The sequence below is a fragment of the Coregonus lavaretus genome (genome assembly GCF_964263955.1).
Source record: "Coregonus lavaretus genome assembly, chromosome: 18".
Lineage (NCBI taxonomy): Eukaryota > Metazoa > Chordata > Actinopteri > Salmoniformes > Salmonidae > Coregonus > Coregonus lavaretus.
Window position 1 is genome coordinate 46,935,660 of NC_140005.1, and position 13,717 is coordinate 46,949,376.

General features: G+C 43.0%; 2 protein-coding genes across 3 annotated transcripts; one reads left to right on the forward strand and one right to left on the reverse strand.

The window, feature by feature from the left end:
- The first annotated feature begins 868 nt into the window (after positions 1 to 868).
- On the forward strand, positions 869 to 8,884 carry LOC311145756 (tRNA (adenine(58)-N(1))-methyltransferase, mitochondrial-like). Of its 2 annotated transcripts, none has more exons than XM_084182043.1 (8): positions 869 to 943; positions 1,111 to 2,194; positions 2,520 to 2,622; positions 6,219 to 6,409; positions 6,821 to 6,912; positions 7,096 to 7,307; positions 7,569 to 7,652; positions 8,189 to 8,884. In XM_084182043.1, exons 2-8 carry the CDS (start codon positions 1,313 to 1,315, stop codon positions 8,221 to 8,223), a joined length of 1,599 nt encoding a protein of 532 aa, XP_084038169.1. In that variant the 5' UTR covers positions 869 to 943; positions 1,111 to 1,312; the 3' UTR covers positions 8,224 to 8,884. The 2 variants fall into 2 exon arrangements, with proteins under 2 accessions (XP_084038169.1, XP_084038170.1); XM_084182044.1 differs by lacking the exon at positions 869 to 943 and adding an exon at positions 1,001 to 1,041 and having other exon boundaries at positions 1,331 to 2,194.
- A 404-nt stretch (positions 8,885 to 9,288) lies between these two features.
- spdya (speedy/RINGO cell cycle regulator family member A) lies at positions 9,289 to 13,283 on the reverse strand (the record flags this gene model as incomplete). The annotated part of the gene is made up of 6 exons (XM_084181693.1): positions 9,289 to 9,350; positions 9,632 to 9,992; positions 10,344 to 10,515; positions 10,860 to 10,945; positions 12,805 to 12,863; positions 13,031 to 13,283. The coding sequence occupies 6 exons, from the start codon at positions 13,281 to 13,283 to the stop codon at positions 9,289 to 9,291; spliced, it is 993 nt and encodes a 330-aa protein (XP_084037819.1).
- Positions 13,284 to 13,717: the final 434 nt, after the last annotated feature.

Consider the following 13,717-nt stretch of genomic DNA (forward strand, 5'->3'; position numbering starts at 1 on the left):
ATATTGCTTAATCATAGCAGTCAAACGAGTTAAATCGACATCCATTGAGTTTAATAAGGATGAATTATATTTTCTCTTGGGACATATTCAAATTCCTTTATTACATCATGTAATAGCTTGCAATAATTATTATTCTGAGTAAAACCGAATTTTGCTTCCAACGATATTCCTTCTTAATTGGTAACGTTATGGAAAAACGGTTTATTGTATAAATGTGGCAATTCTTCTCTTGCTGTGACATTTTTTGCGGGCTAGTTTTCAGGCCTTTGCAGGGTTGCAGTAATTGGGCTAGTAATTTGAGCTAGTAATTTCAGCTAGACCAGTAATTGGGCTAGTAATTTGAGCTAGTAATTTCAGCTAGACCTGGCAACCCTGCTCCCAGTTTTTCAACTGGTCGTTCAGTAGATCACGGTTTCCGTTCACTTGAACGTTCTATTACGTTTTTATATACTGAACGCAGCCCAGGTGTCTGATTCCGTATGAAAAGTAAACAGTCCATCTCTCTGATACATTGAAGTGGCTCTGGGTGTTAATTTAATTATTAAGAGTTGAACTAGATACACATTCATGTCTCAAAGAAATATTCAGATCTATCTGTGGCAGTATTCTAGCTAACTACTACAGTGCAAAGAGTAACAAATGATGCGCGCATGCCATAGCAATTGTTTCTCTTTTGCATGTCGGCATGACATTACCTTTTTGTTTCTCTTTTGCATGGTGGCATGACATTACGTTTTTAGTGTAAACATTAGCAACTGAGTACATCACTGTTTTGAGAGTGCATGTGCATTTATCGCCAGTAAATAATTATTTAATCAGCACCATCTACTGGTAAATAGAAAGTACGGCATCCGTGGGTTGTCGCTTTGGATTGACGTAGAACACATGCGTTTTACAGCATGGCGACATCCATTGTGCGAAGCAACAGGGAGGGACCTAAACGGTAAGTTAATTACATTTAAAGAAAAATAGGTTATCTATATAAATCGTGTTCTGCACGCTATCTGCCAGTGCCACATTTTGAATTTTATTCATGGTTTTGTAAGTATATTTGTAGTATACTGTATAACTATAATTTCTCTCTTCTCTGCTTTCTCTCATTTGTGACAGACCGGACTTTTCAAATGTGGGTTGTTATTTTCCAACAAAGGTCATTGTGAAATCGAGTCACTGTCAGCATCATATGTCAAGTGTCACTTAGTGATTTGAAAAAGCATTGAACATTGAATGCAACATGCTGGTGTCATGAAAACACTATCTACATGGTACCAATTCAGTACACACAGTTTTACTCCACTTTTACTCTGCACTGATGTCTGTTGGGTTACAGTTAGGTGGGTATCTCCTCACACAAAGACTGGTGCGGATATGTGTCACCTGCATTGGCCAGCAGGGATACAGGCAGCTCCATCCCAAAAGTCAACTCCCTAGATGTACACTGTACATAAGGAGCTTCGGAACTGATCCTAAGGGGGAGAAAGGGGGAAATGAGAATGGGAGCAAAACAACAGACAACCCTGACTCCTCACCCCAGACTCTAACCCCTATGCACACCCTGGGAAGAGGTTTGTTTGGTAAAAGGCGACCCCTCTCGCCCTTGGAGAGGATTAACCGCCTTTTGCCCCAGGACTCCATAGCCCCAGAGGTGTTGCAGCTGAGAGAGGAGAACCAGGAAGTGGAACAGAGGGAATCCGATGGGGTTGGGGTTCAAAAAGACCACAAGACCCACAGCTCACAAGGAGAAGTAGAAAGTGCAGAGCCAGAGGTGCACATAGGACATTACACAGTTCGAGCGAGAGAAGAAAAAGAGGAGGGTACTGTCATTGATAACACAGTACTAGAGCCAAATGGTTGCCCGATTCTCAGAGAGGGAACAAAGTCTTCGCAAGAGGAGGGATACGTGACTCCTATGACGCCCACCCTTCTTCCCGGGGAGCATTTACTCACTTTCGGGGAACTACTTTTGGCAGAGTACCGGAAGAAAGGCCGCGTGGAGTTTAGGAAGATGTTTCAGCTGCAGGATGGGCAACGTCTCCAGAGCAGTTGGGGCACCATCGGGCACAGTGACATTGCCGGCCGCCACGCGGGAGACTTCATTCGGACCATCCACGGGACACCCATCCTTATACGCCGGCCCAACCTGGAGGAATATGTGCTGTATATGAAGAGGGGGCCGGCAATCGCCTATCCAAAGGTATTGTATGTAGCATATGCTCCTGTCTGGCACTGGAAGAGACAGAACTTTGTTTTCCCAGAATACATCATGCTACTGAGCAGTATCATTGTTTCTTATGGGGAAGGCCTGCAGTACTATCACAAGCCCAATTGTATAGTCTTGACTGTGTTGGCTTGGCTTGTGGAATCAATTGATTTGATATCAGAGATTAGACTTTGGTAACTGCATAATACAGCTGTAAAATACATACTTAGCTACAACAGGTAATTGTAGGAAAGACTTATATCCTATGAGTTTTTCTGTCTCTCTTTCACTTTCGCACTCTCTCTTCCTCTCTCTCCAGGATGCCAGTACAATGCTGATGATGATGGATGTCACAGAGGGAGACTGTGTGTTGGAGTCAGGCTCCGGGTCGGGGGCCATGTCACTTTTCCTGTCACGAGCTGGTTTGTATATTTCTTTATTTATCACGTGTTTGCTATGAGTGATGATGAGTGAAAGTGGACAGATGCTTGTGTGGCTGGTTGTCATACAATACAGGGGAAAGTTAAACTGCATCCATATTCTAAGCCTTCACTAGAAGAAATCAGAAAGCCTTAATCTCAAAATGAATAATCCAAGATTGGCAATTTTGGGTGTCCCCGATACCCCTCTTTCTTGTCTTGGTCCTGTGTGGCTCAGTCGGTAAGAGCATAGCGTTTGCAACGCCAGGGGTTGTGGGTTCGATTCCTGCTTGGGCCAACCAAGTCGCTTGGATAAGGGTGTTCTCACATATAGTCCTCTTTAAAATAACTTATCTCAGTCCTCTTTAAAGTGAACTGGGGTATAAAAAAAGCAAAATAACTCAGTTCTCTTTGTATTCACACTGCCCTTGCCTTTGAATGAGGACTCAACTCTTTTGCCAGTTCACTTCAACTATTTTGTGGACTGAGTCCTCTCACGTTGCTATGTTTAGAAAGGAACCAAGATCTGTTTCCAACATGCACCCCGGGTTTTCACAAAGTGCAGGACAAGCCATTCAATCAGAATGTGTTATCAGACAGCTAGATATACCTACTTACATTTAGGAAGCAAATCACATTTTATTGGTTGCGTACACATGTTTAGCAGATGTTATTGCGGGTGTAGCGAAATGCTTGTGTTCCTAGCTCCAAAAGTGCAGTAATATCTAACAATACACACAAATCTAAAAGTAAAAGAATAGAATTAAGAAATATAGAAATATTAGGATGAGCAATGTCAGTGTCCGGAGTATAAATATACACTACCGGTGAAAGACCAAGTCCATATTATGGCAAGAACAGCTCAAATAAGCAAAAGAAACAACAGTCCATCATTACTTTAAGACATGAAGGTCAGTCAATACGGAACATTTCAAGAACTTTGAAAGTTTCTTCAAGTGCAGTCGCAAAAACCATCAAGCGCTATGATGAAACTGGGTCTCATGAGGACCGCCACAGGAATGGAAGACCCAGAGTTCATTAGAGTTACCAGCCTCAATAAATGCTTTACAGAGTTCAAGTAACAGACACATCTCAACATCAACTGTTCAGAGGAGACTGTGTGAATCAGGCCTTCATGGTCAAATTTCTGCAAAGAAACCACTACTAAAGGACACCAATGAGAAGAAGAGACTTGCTTGGGCCAAATTTGAGATGTTTGGTTCCAACCGCTGTGTCTTTGTGAGACGTGGTGTGGGTGAACGGATGATCTCCGCATGTGTATTTCCCACCGTAAAGCATGGAGGAGGAGATGTTATGGTGTGGGTTGCTTTGCTGGTGACACTGTCTGTGATTTATTTAGAATTCAAGGCACACTTAACCAGCATGGCTACCACAGCATTCTGCAGTGATACGCCATCCCATCTGGTTTGGGTTTAGTGGGACTATCATTGGTTTTTCAACAGGACAATGACCCAACACACCTCCAGGCTGTGTAAGGGCTATTTTACCAAGAAGGAGAGTGATGGAGTGCTGCATCAGATGACCTGGCCTCCACAATCCCCCAACCTCAACCCAATTGAGATGGTTTGGGATGAGTCGGACCACAGAGTGAAGAAAAAGCAGCCAACAAGTGCTCAGCATATGTGGGAACTCCTTCAAGACTGTTGGAAAAGCATTCCAGGTGACGCTGGTTGAGAGAATGCCAAGAGTGTGCAAAGCTGTCATCAAGGCAAAGGGTGGCTATTTGAAGAATCTCAAATATAAAATATACTTTGATTTGTTTAACACTTTTTTGTTTACTACATGATTCCGTATGTGTTATTTCATAGTTTTGATATCTTCACTATTATTATACAATGTAGAAAATATTACAAATAAAGAAAAACCCTTGAATGAGTAGGTGTGTCCAAACTTTTGACTGGTACTGTATATGTGTGTGATGGGATGTATAGACATTATGGACAGTATGTGTATATAGTATATCTGAAGAATACGTGGATAGAATAGTATACAGTATGTACAGCAATAGCTGAATCGGATGGACTTGACTAGAATACAGAATATACAGATGAAATGGGTAAAACAGTATGTAAACATTATTCAAGTGACCAGTGTTCCATTTCTATGTACATGGGGCAGCAGCCTCTAAGGTGCAGGGATGAGTAACTGGGTGGTAGCCGGCTAGTGACAGTGACTAAATTCAGGGCAGGGTGCTGGGTGGAGGCCGGCTAGTGATGGCTATTTAACAGTCTGATGGCCTTGAGATAGAAGCTGTTTTTCAGACTCTCTGTCCCAGTTTTGATGCAGCTGTACTGACCTCACCTTCTGGATGATAGCGGGTGAACAGGCTGTGGCTCGGGTTGCTGAGGTCCTTGATGATCTTCTTGGCCTTCCTGTGACATCGGGTGCTGTAGATGTCCTGAAGGGCAGTGTGCTCCCGGTGATGCATTGTGCTGACCGCACCACCCTCTGGAGAGCCCTGCGGTTGCGGACGGTGCAGTTGCCGTACCAGGCGGTGATACAGCCTGACAGGATGCTCTCAATGGTGCATCTGTAAATGTTTGTGAGGGTCTTAGGGGCCAAGCCAAATTTCTTCAGCCTCTTGAGGTTGAAGAGGGGCTTTTTGCGCCACCTTCACCACGTTGTCTGTGTGAGTGGACCATTTTAGATTCAGTGATGTGTACGCCAAGGAACTTTGAAACTTTTCACCTTCTCCACTGCGGCCCCGTGGATGGGGGCGTGCTCCCTCTGCTGTCTCCTGAAGTCCACGATCAGCTCCTTTGTTTTGTTGACGTTGAGGGAGTGGTTATTTTCCTGGCACCACTCTGCTAATTGATTGCTTTTAATTAAAATATGAGACATAATAATTGTAATCAGAAGATACTATTAACATGTACATTTGATTGCTAACAGAGTAAATAGCAGAATAAATAATGCTGTAATTGAAAATTGTACACCCAAGGTAGGCTACTGCCTCTTTAAGGGCTAGAATAGGGTACAAAATCTATGTTGTGATTCTCACCAAATAGGTTGTCTTCTCACACTATTCAAACCCACAATCAATAAACAGTTTATGCCTATAGATCACATATTGCAAACAAATAATCTGAACTAAAACCTCCACAAATGTTGGAATTTCTGTGCGTCCTTGACCATCGCTAATCAATATCCAAAAACAGCACACATTTTCCCAGCAAACCTGCACATCATCTTCTCTCTCTTGTGGCACCAATGTGAGGGTTTATGGCAAGGGAAATGGTGTTGCAGTAGTCTAGTGTGTGGTGTGGGAATAATGACAAGCAAACCTGGGGAGCTTTGGTTTCACATTGCCCTAAAAAAGGGAACCGGACTGCGGAATTCAAGCGAACCGAACTCAGACCACCTCTCGAGATGGTCTCAGTTCGGTTCACTTCGAGGTTCTTTTGAGGGGTCTGAGTTACTTTGGAGTTTTCACACTGCACGAAAAATTAAACTAACCGCACTGAGTTCACAAAAATTGGCTGAAAGGGACCAAGTGTGAAAACACCCTAAAAGTATCTGCTAAATGGCATGTATTATTATTATTATTATTATTATTATATTATTATTGTTCTCCCCAGTGGGCTCCAAGGGCAGCGTTATGAGTGTGGAAATCAGGGAGGACCACCACAGACGAGCCGTGCTCAACTACAACCGCTGGCGTTCCTCCTGGATCCTGCGGCGAGGAGAGGAATGGCCCGACAACGTCCAGTTTCTGAACGCTGACCTGCAGGGGGCATCCTTGCTCCTTGCCGGGCGAGGCTTTCACTCTGTAAGGATATGTCTCTTTCGCTTGTAATTGAGTGCATGTCATTTATCGTTTTTTCTTGAGCAATTCTGTATACTGGTGTATTTTTGTATAATTACCTTTTTTTGCAGTGTAAGGCAAATCTCCTTGGAAAACGTATAGTTTATGATAGGACATACAGAGAAATAGAGGGGTAGAAGTAGGACCCCTACTTCTGGGGGCATAGACCGAGTGGCCGCGACAGGGCTCGAACCCCCGTCACCATGGGGGTATGTGTGGTCAGGATTCGGGAGCATTACTGCTGCACCAGACTCCGGCACTAATGGTTTTCAACCCAGGAGTTGAATCTGTGTCCGGGAAACCGTCCCTTGACCAGTCACTTGAAAGACTAACCTTCAGAAACTTCAAAGTTGTGTGTGTGTGTGTGTGTTTCAGATTGCTCTGGATATGGTAAGCCCTCATTTGGTTTTGCCCACTGTGACTCCACATCTCCATCCCGGAGCAGTTTGTGCTGTCTACCTAGCCAAGTGAGTAACCTCGACCCGTCCATAAACAACCCCTAGCCCATACCCCATAAACACTGCATACACCTGTCCAATCCTCTCAGATCTCCACAAGTGTCTTAGGGGCTAGAGGTTATTTCTGGTCAGGGCCCTCATTTCCTCATATACTTTACATGTCTCCTTCACTCTCTCTACTGTGTGATTCAGTATAACGCAGGTCATTGATCTACTGGAGGGTCTCCGATGGTCTGCCCTCCCCATGCTGTGTGAACGCATCATCGAAGTGCAGCTCAGGGATTGGCTGTTGGCCCCGGCAATCCAGAAAGATGGGCGGTTCTGCCGCAGGAAAGCCCCTCCCTCAGCGAGAAGCCAGGAGGAAGAGGAGAAAGGAGAGAATGACAAATCAGATGAAAAAAAAGGTGATTTCTTGTTCAAATCATCTGGTCACATGGGGATGCTTGGGTTACCTTGGATGTCATAATGTCTGTCTAAACTAAAGGCAATTATAATAATATCCTGCTGCCGTTGCATTATATGGTTCCCTTTGACAGAAATGTGTTATTTTGACCCTGTCTTTTCACGTGATATTTTCAGAAGGCACAAGATCACTGACTTTTTCTAAATAAAAGTCCTCTATTTAGTAATATTGTGTTACACCACACTTTTTGTTATTCTTTCAGAATACACAAGCAGTCCGGAACCCGCACCATATGGGAGTGTCCCTTACATTGCTCGACCTCACCCGGAGCAAGCTAGCCACACAGGTCAGTGTCAATAACCACGTTTCCATCCAGTTTTTATGCGAGTAAAGTCATATTGTATGACATTACATCATGACAGGTGTGATGGAAACACTGTGTCGGTACAATTTCACAAATGTCGATAGTCATTTAGTCGAGTATACCGGTCTACTTTTAATGGTGGTTAAGTGATGAAGGTGATGAGCTTGATGCAAATTACCAATAAATATTGAGGGTATTATTTGAATAACCACATGGATGTCAAGTTACTAGGATTTGTTCTTCTGTGTCTTACTGCTATTGTCACCTGCAATGTAATTTTATCTCCGAACTCTGACAATACAAAATGTACCATCTCTCCTCTTGAATTGGCTGTGTCTTTGACCATGTTTATTTATCCTTGTCTATTTCTGTGGGTTATTTGAATTATTTGAAGATATGATTCTGTCATGCAGAATTGGGCAGCTCTATTCATTACATTTTTATCTGCTACATTCTGAATGATTCTCTGAATACATCCACGGTATTGTCTTGTTCACTGTGACATTTTGTCCTTTCAGCGTTCCTGGTGAAACTGAGGAAGAGTCAGGGGTAGCTAGCCTCCTTCCTCGCATGTGAAGACTCATGAGAAGAGCGATTTGGATATTTTCTATTAATCAATAAATGTGAGTTGCCTTGTCTGAGAACATTTTGGGTGATTTGGTACTGCAGAGGAAAATGTAGTGGTTTAGTTGTCCTAAAATCAGTTGAGATATAATAGAAATTCATACTGCTTGACAACACTTCAAATATAAAGACTAAATAAAACATCAAACTAATGGGGACATAAGAAGCCTTTATTGAAATGCCATTTGACTGGCACCTTAGTATCACAGAACAACCCCATTGGCCAATAAAGCCTTCACTCATGGATCAAATGCTGTACATATCCATCCAGCAGATTTACATTTAAGGAATTGGTCAAGTTTGCCACAAGTCCATTACAGGATCCAAATATTCAACCAATGTGCCCACCACTAACTGTGCAAGACCATTAAGTGCTCCAGCAAATAAATAAACAAGTGTTTTGAGTGATTAATCAATTATGTTAAATCAAGTGTGTGCACCTTAAAGGATTAATGTGCTTTTTTTTTTTTCAAGCAATGACAGTCCGATTTACTACACAGCTGACGGCACCGAGAATTTGACAAATCTTTGTACAGGTTTTGTATGTAAAAAGTATACACAGAACATAAAGTGAAGTAAATGTTTTAACTGACATGTTTCACATTTCATGGCCTGTGGAATGAGGCCTGTCAGGACAGTTGAGGGAAATGTTACTTGCCCTTACCTACAGCAACGATAAAGTTAAACCCTGATCCAAGAAGCCCTGAACCAATTCCTAACTTGAGAAATGACACATGACATACTACACTCAAGTTTGAGTAACACCTACGAGTTATAATTACATGTTGAGTTACACAAATCCTCAAGATAGGATTTAGTCCCCCGTGGATGCTAGTTTCCATTTAAACCACCTAAAGGTAGAGCAGTAAATTGGCATTCTGTAGATGTTATGAAAATGAAATATGAATGAAAAGTAAGCACACATAGGGTATCAGTGCATCACAGGACCAGGGATGGTAAATGTAGTCCTGAGTTGGTTCTTTGTAGTACTATTCTACTCCTCGTTGATCCAGTCCATAGACGGGTCGTGTCCTGCTCCATAATAAGACTCGTTCCCTGACAAAACACATTGAAATTGTTAGCGAAGACATGAGTGTTGTTAAAGGAGAAAGATAATATATTGAGGGTCTAACAAATCTTTGCTGGGTGTTTTACTTCAGAGCAGAAGTTAGAAATTGATACAGCAAAACTTGGCTGCTGACACTCAACATAGATTATATTTTAATATAACTTCAAGCAAACCTTGCCAGTCAATATAGTCATAATTTTGAAGCAAAAATATATAATTCAGAAATTAACCACAGCACAGCCGTCCTGTAACCAACACCTGCACTCACTTGGGGCCTCCTCGGTGCAGCAGTAGCGGCGCTGGGCCTTGGTTTGGACCTTGGTCTTTATTTGGCACGGTCTGCGGGAGGATGAAGCCTGGGCCCTGGGTGGAGTGGTCTCCAGGGAGAGGGCCAGGGCAAAGGGTAGCGGGGAGGAGGGCGTAAGGGAGGTGGAGGATCCAGAGGCTGAGGAGGAAGAGAGGCCCAGGCCAGAGCTCTGGGCGCAGAGGGCACAGGGGGCAGGGGAGGCGGAGGGCCCACGGGGCATGTGGACCTTCTCCCGGTCGCCAATGTAGAACCGCTGAGCACCACTGTGGTGCTCAGCGCGCTCCCGCTGCCAGATGAAGTGGGTAGGCACGATGGCCATCACCTGGAAGGAGGGCGCAAACACACACACACAGAAATAGACAAGGATAAATAAACATGGTCAAAGACACAGCCAATTCAAGAGGAGAGATGGTACATTTTGTATTGTCAGAGTTCGGAGATAAAATTACATTGCAGGTGACAATAGCAGTAAGACACAGAAGAACAAATCCTAGTAACTTGACATCCATGTGGTTATCTCAAATGTTGTTCCAAATCTCTGACTGACAGCATGCTTGATTTATGCAGCCGTCTGAGTTATGCACGGGGACGTCAAGTTAGAATTCCAACCAGAACAAGAGAAAGACCAACACCTAATCCATCATCATTACATGTAATGGTTTTGTCTAGCTACCTCCTCGCAGCAGCGGCGGCTGACAGCAGCCCGGTACTCGATGCGCGCCCACAGCTTGTCCCGTTGCTTGAGAAAGCGAGGGAAGTGCTTCCTCCAGGTCTTGCCCAGCGCCCATGGGAAGATCTCATACTTGCTCTCCTCCTCGTCCTCCTCCATGGTGTTGGCTAGGTATCTGAAAGGAAAAGTGGCACAAAATGATCCCAAGAGGGGCATGAGATATCAAAAATAGGATTCCCTACCTCCTAGCTTTTTGTTGCCAGTTGTACAATGAATTATCTCCCTTTTTTGTGGGGGGGGGGGATAAGTAGCTCTACAATTACTAAAGTTGTGTCACAGTCTGCACTGGTTGACTGAAATACAGGGGCCCATTCGGTTCTGTTCTCAACAAGGGATACATTTAGGACTTATAGACTGATAGAAATGCATCCATTGAAGGTTACTCAGATGTTCAGAATACAGCGAGTCAACTATTTATTTCAGAGTAGTAGATTCACAGAGAGGTCTCACTGAACTTACAGTGCAATGAAAAAGTTTGTTCTGTTGTGCTCGCCCATACTGAAGCGAGCCCTCTTGAAGTAGACAAACGCCATAGCTAGAAGGTACTGAAAAATAGGGCAGAGAGGTTGAATTGGAGTTGAAATGAGTTAATATGTTAAGATGCATCATCATGGCTTGTATACAGGGATGGGCATTAACTGTTTTGACTGTTCGAATTCTTTCATGATTTCTTTCAGAGTACTTGAATAACATTTTAAAAATAGCTATTTTTAGAACACAAGGCCCGCACTGGGATTTTTTTTGTTGCACATTTATCTATATGCCAACCATGCGCAACAATGCATAATTTATTATCACCATTACGAATCCTGATTTGCGAAATTATAACAAGTGCTATTTAAGATTAATTGATTGAAACCGCAATATCAACTGGTTACATTATATTGTGGAACACAATCTTCAAAAAGGTAGTAACCTCAGCGGTCATGCTTGCTTGTAGAAGCCCATGGCTGTGCAATGGCAAAGCCTTGTTTTGTTAATTTAGCAGACATGCTCTTATTTACCGAGCTCTTACTACAGTCAAGACACCATTTAAAAAAAGTTTTTAAAAACATGTAATATAACAACAGAATAAAACAGTGCGAAGTGATGCGCATCTCGAATAGTTATTCTCAATGAGTGATCATTTGAAACTGGGCTCAATTTGGCAAGACGAAATAAAAAAAGTCAGTCTTTTCTATTTAGTTTCAATTTTGATTTAGTGGGCTCCCGAGTGGCGCAGTGGTCTAAGGCACTGCATCTAAGTGCTTGAGGGGTCACTACAGACCCCCTGGTTCGATTCCAGGCTGTATCACAACCGGCCTTGATTGGGAGTCCCATAGGTCGCACAATTGGCCCAGCGTCGTCCGGGTTTGGCTGGTGTAGGCCGTAATTGTAAATAAGAATTTGTTCTTAACTGACTTGCCTAGTTAAATAAAGGTAAAATAAATTCTGCCTGTTCTTTGGAATTTTCCAAATCGATACACAATTTCACATTGAACACACTTCATGGGGATGGATTACAGCCACGACATCTGTTTGGTGAGTAGGCCTAGGCTTAATGATTCTGATGAAAATACGCTCGTCTTTATCAAACAAATGTTTCTGCATATTTTCAGTGTGGAACCTGTCTATGTTTAGGGACGTTATAGCCTAGGCTAACCAATTATAAATGGCACTAGCAGTTCGCAAAGTAGGGTCGTTACCACAGCCACAAAGTCAAACCCTAGCCACAAAGTCATAAACCATGCCTATTTCTACAATTTTGTTAAAATCTGATTTTAAACCTAACCACATTGCCAAACTTATGCCTAACATTAAATTAAGACCAAAAAGCTCATTTTTGTTTTCGATATAGCCAAGTTTGACTGTGGCTGTGGTAAACGCAAAGTAGCCTAGGCAGAAAATAGACGGGACGCAATTAGTCCAAACCTTCAGCTAGTTATCGGAACACATTTCCCGACTTCAGTCAACCAGCCATTTTCAATTTGTGATAAAACTGTCATCATTTGGCAAGGAATGTAGCTTGTGTATCCCATCAGTTTTTATAGCCATTTATGTAGGCCTAACGGGAGGTTGTGTGCGTACTCAGCACGTTTATGTAGAGAGAATGGTCGGAACGCAATTGAGTGAGTGAGACCTAGGGTAAAAAGGGAATTTAGGGAGAACTGATGCTTGGCTTGGTTTCTTTTTTGTTGTGTCACGCAAATGCACACGTACAAACGGAACACTAGAGTCAAATAAAATTAACGTGGTCTTCAAGACAAAATGTCGACCAAATAGTTTCACAGTATTAGACTTTTTTTTTATCTCTGGTTAAAGATCCGAGTTTTGACGTCCGTTCGAGTAGTCATGCCCATCCCTAGTTGTATATGTTAATCACTACACAAATGAAATTGGTACCCTCCAAAACAATGCTTGTTACCTTGTCTGTGACTTTGCAACAGCAGTCCATCCACAGAAAGTCTTGTATCAGATCGTCATCTATAACCAAAGGAAGTTGCATGAGACACCGACTGCTCATTGTCTCTAATCTGAGATTATGTGCCAAGCCTCAATAAAATAAACACATTGGTGAGAGCTCTATCAACTTTAAACAAACAATCTCAGATATTATGACTGGTGTAAGTGTGTTGTTCTCTTTGGCTCACCAAAAAGCCTGAAGAAGGCTGCCATCTCGTCTCGTTGAATGACAAGCGTCGGGCCCCATATGATTTTGCCCTTTGCGGCCTCGAGTTGACGTTGGCTGGGTTGACTCTTGCCCGGCGGCCCCTGGGCCTCTTGCAGGTTGGGTCTCTTCAGCCGCAAGCCTCGCTTGACCTGGAGGGTGTGTGCTGTGTTGGGTTTGATTCTCACAGTGACTGAGGGGGGTGTCTGGCACCAGCTGTGTGTGTGTTTCATCATTCTGCTGAGGAGTGGTTGTTCATGAATGGTCACTAGTGAGATGTTTTCTGAGGGGTTGTTCCTGACCTGTCAGGTGACAGGAGAGAAGTGTGAGAGAAATGAATCACTGGCAACAATGTGATTAAATTATATTTTGACATGTTTTAGTAACTAGCTAACGTAGATACATTAGTTAAAGAACCAACTTGCTTTGAAACTAGCTACGCTCGACGAGAAATGCTAACTAGTTAGAAGGTCAGCAAGCATAGACATTCATTTGGTAGCTAACTAACTAGTAATCTAAGCAACTACGTTACAGCACAGCTAGTTAGCCGGCTACGTTGGCTAACGACGTAAGCGCACTTCGGCTGGCTATGTAGACAGGAGCCGGCAGACAAGTCTATGGGACAACCACACAATTCATTTGTTGCGTTACAAACATGTTGGTCTACAGA

What these genes read in the sequence shown, in the direction of transcription:
- LOC311145756 (XM_084182043.1), top strand. Translation starts at nt 1,313, where the DNA reads ATGTCTGTTGGGTTACAGTTAGGTGGGTATCTCCTCACACAAAGACTG. An exon ending in CGGCAATCGCCTATCCAAAG is followed by an intron (nt 2,195 to 2,519) that starts GTATTGTATGTA and finishes CTCTCTCTCCAG; the next exon opens with GATGCCAGTACAATGCTGAT. An exon ending in TGTGCTGTCTACCTAGCCAA is followed by an intron (nt 6,913 to 7,095) that starts GTGAGTAACCTC and finishes TGTGTGATTCAG; the next exon opens with TATAACGCAGGTCATTGATC.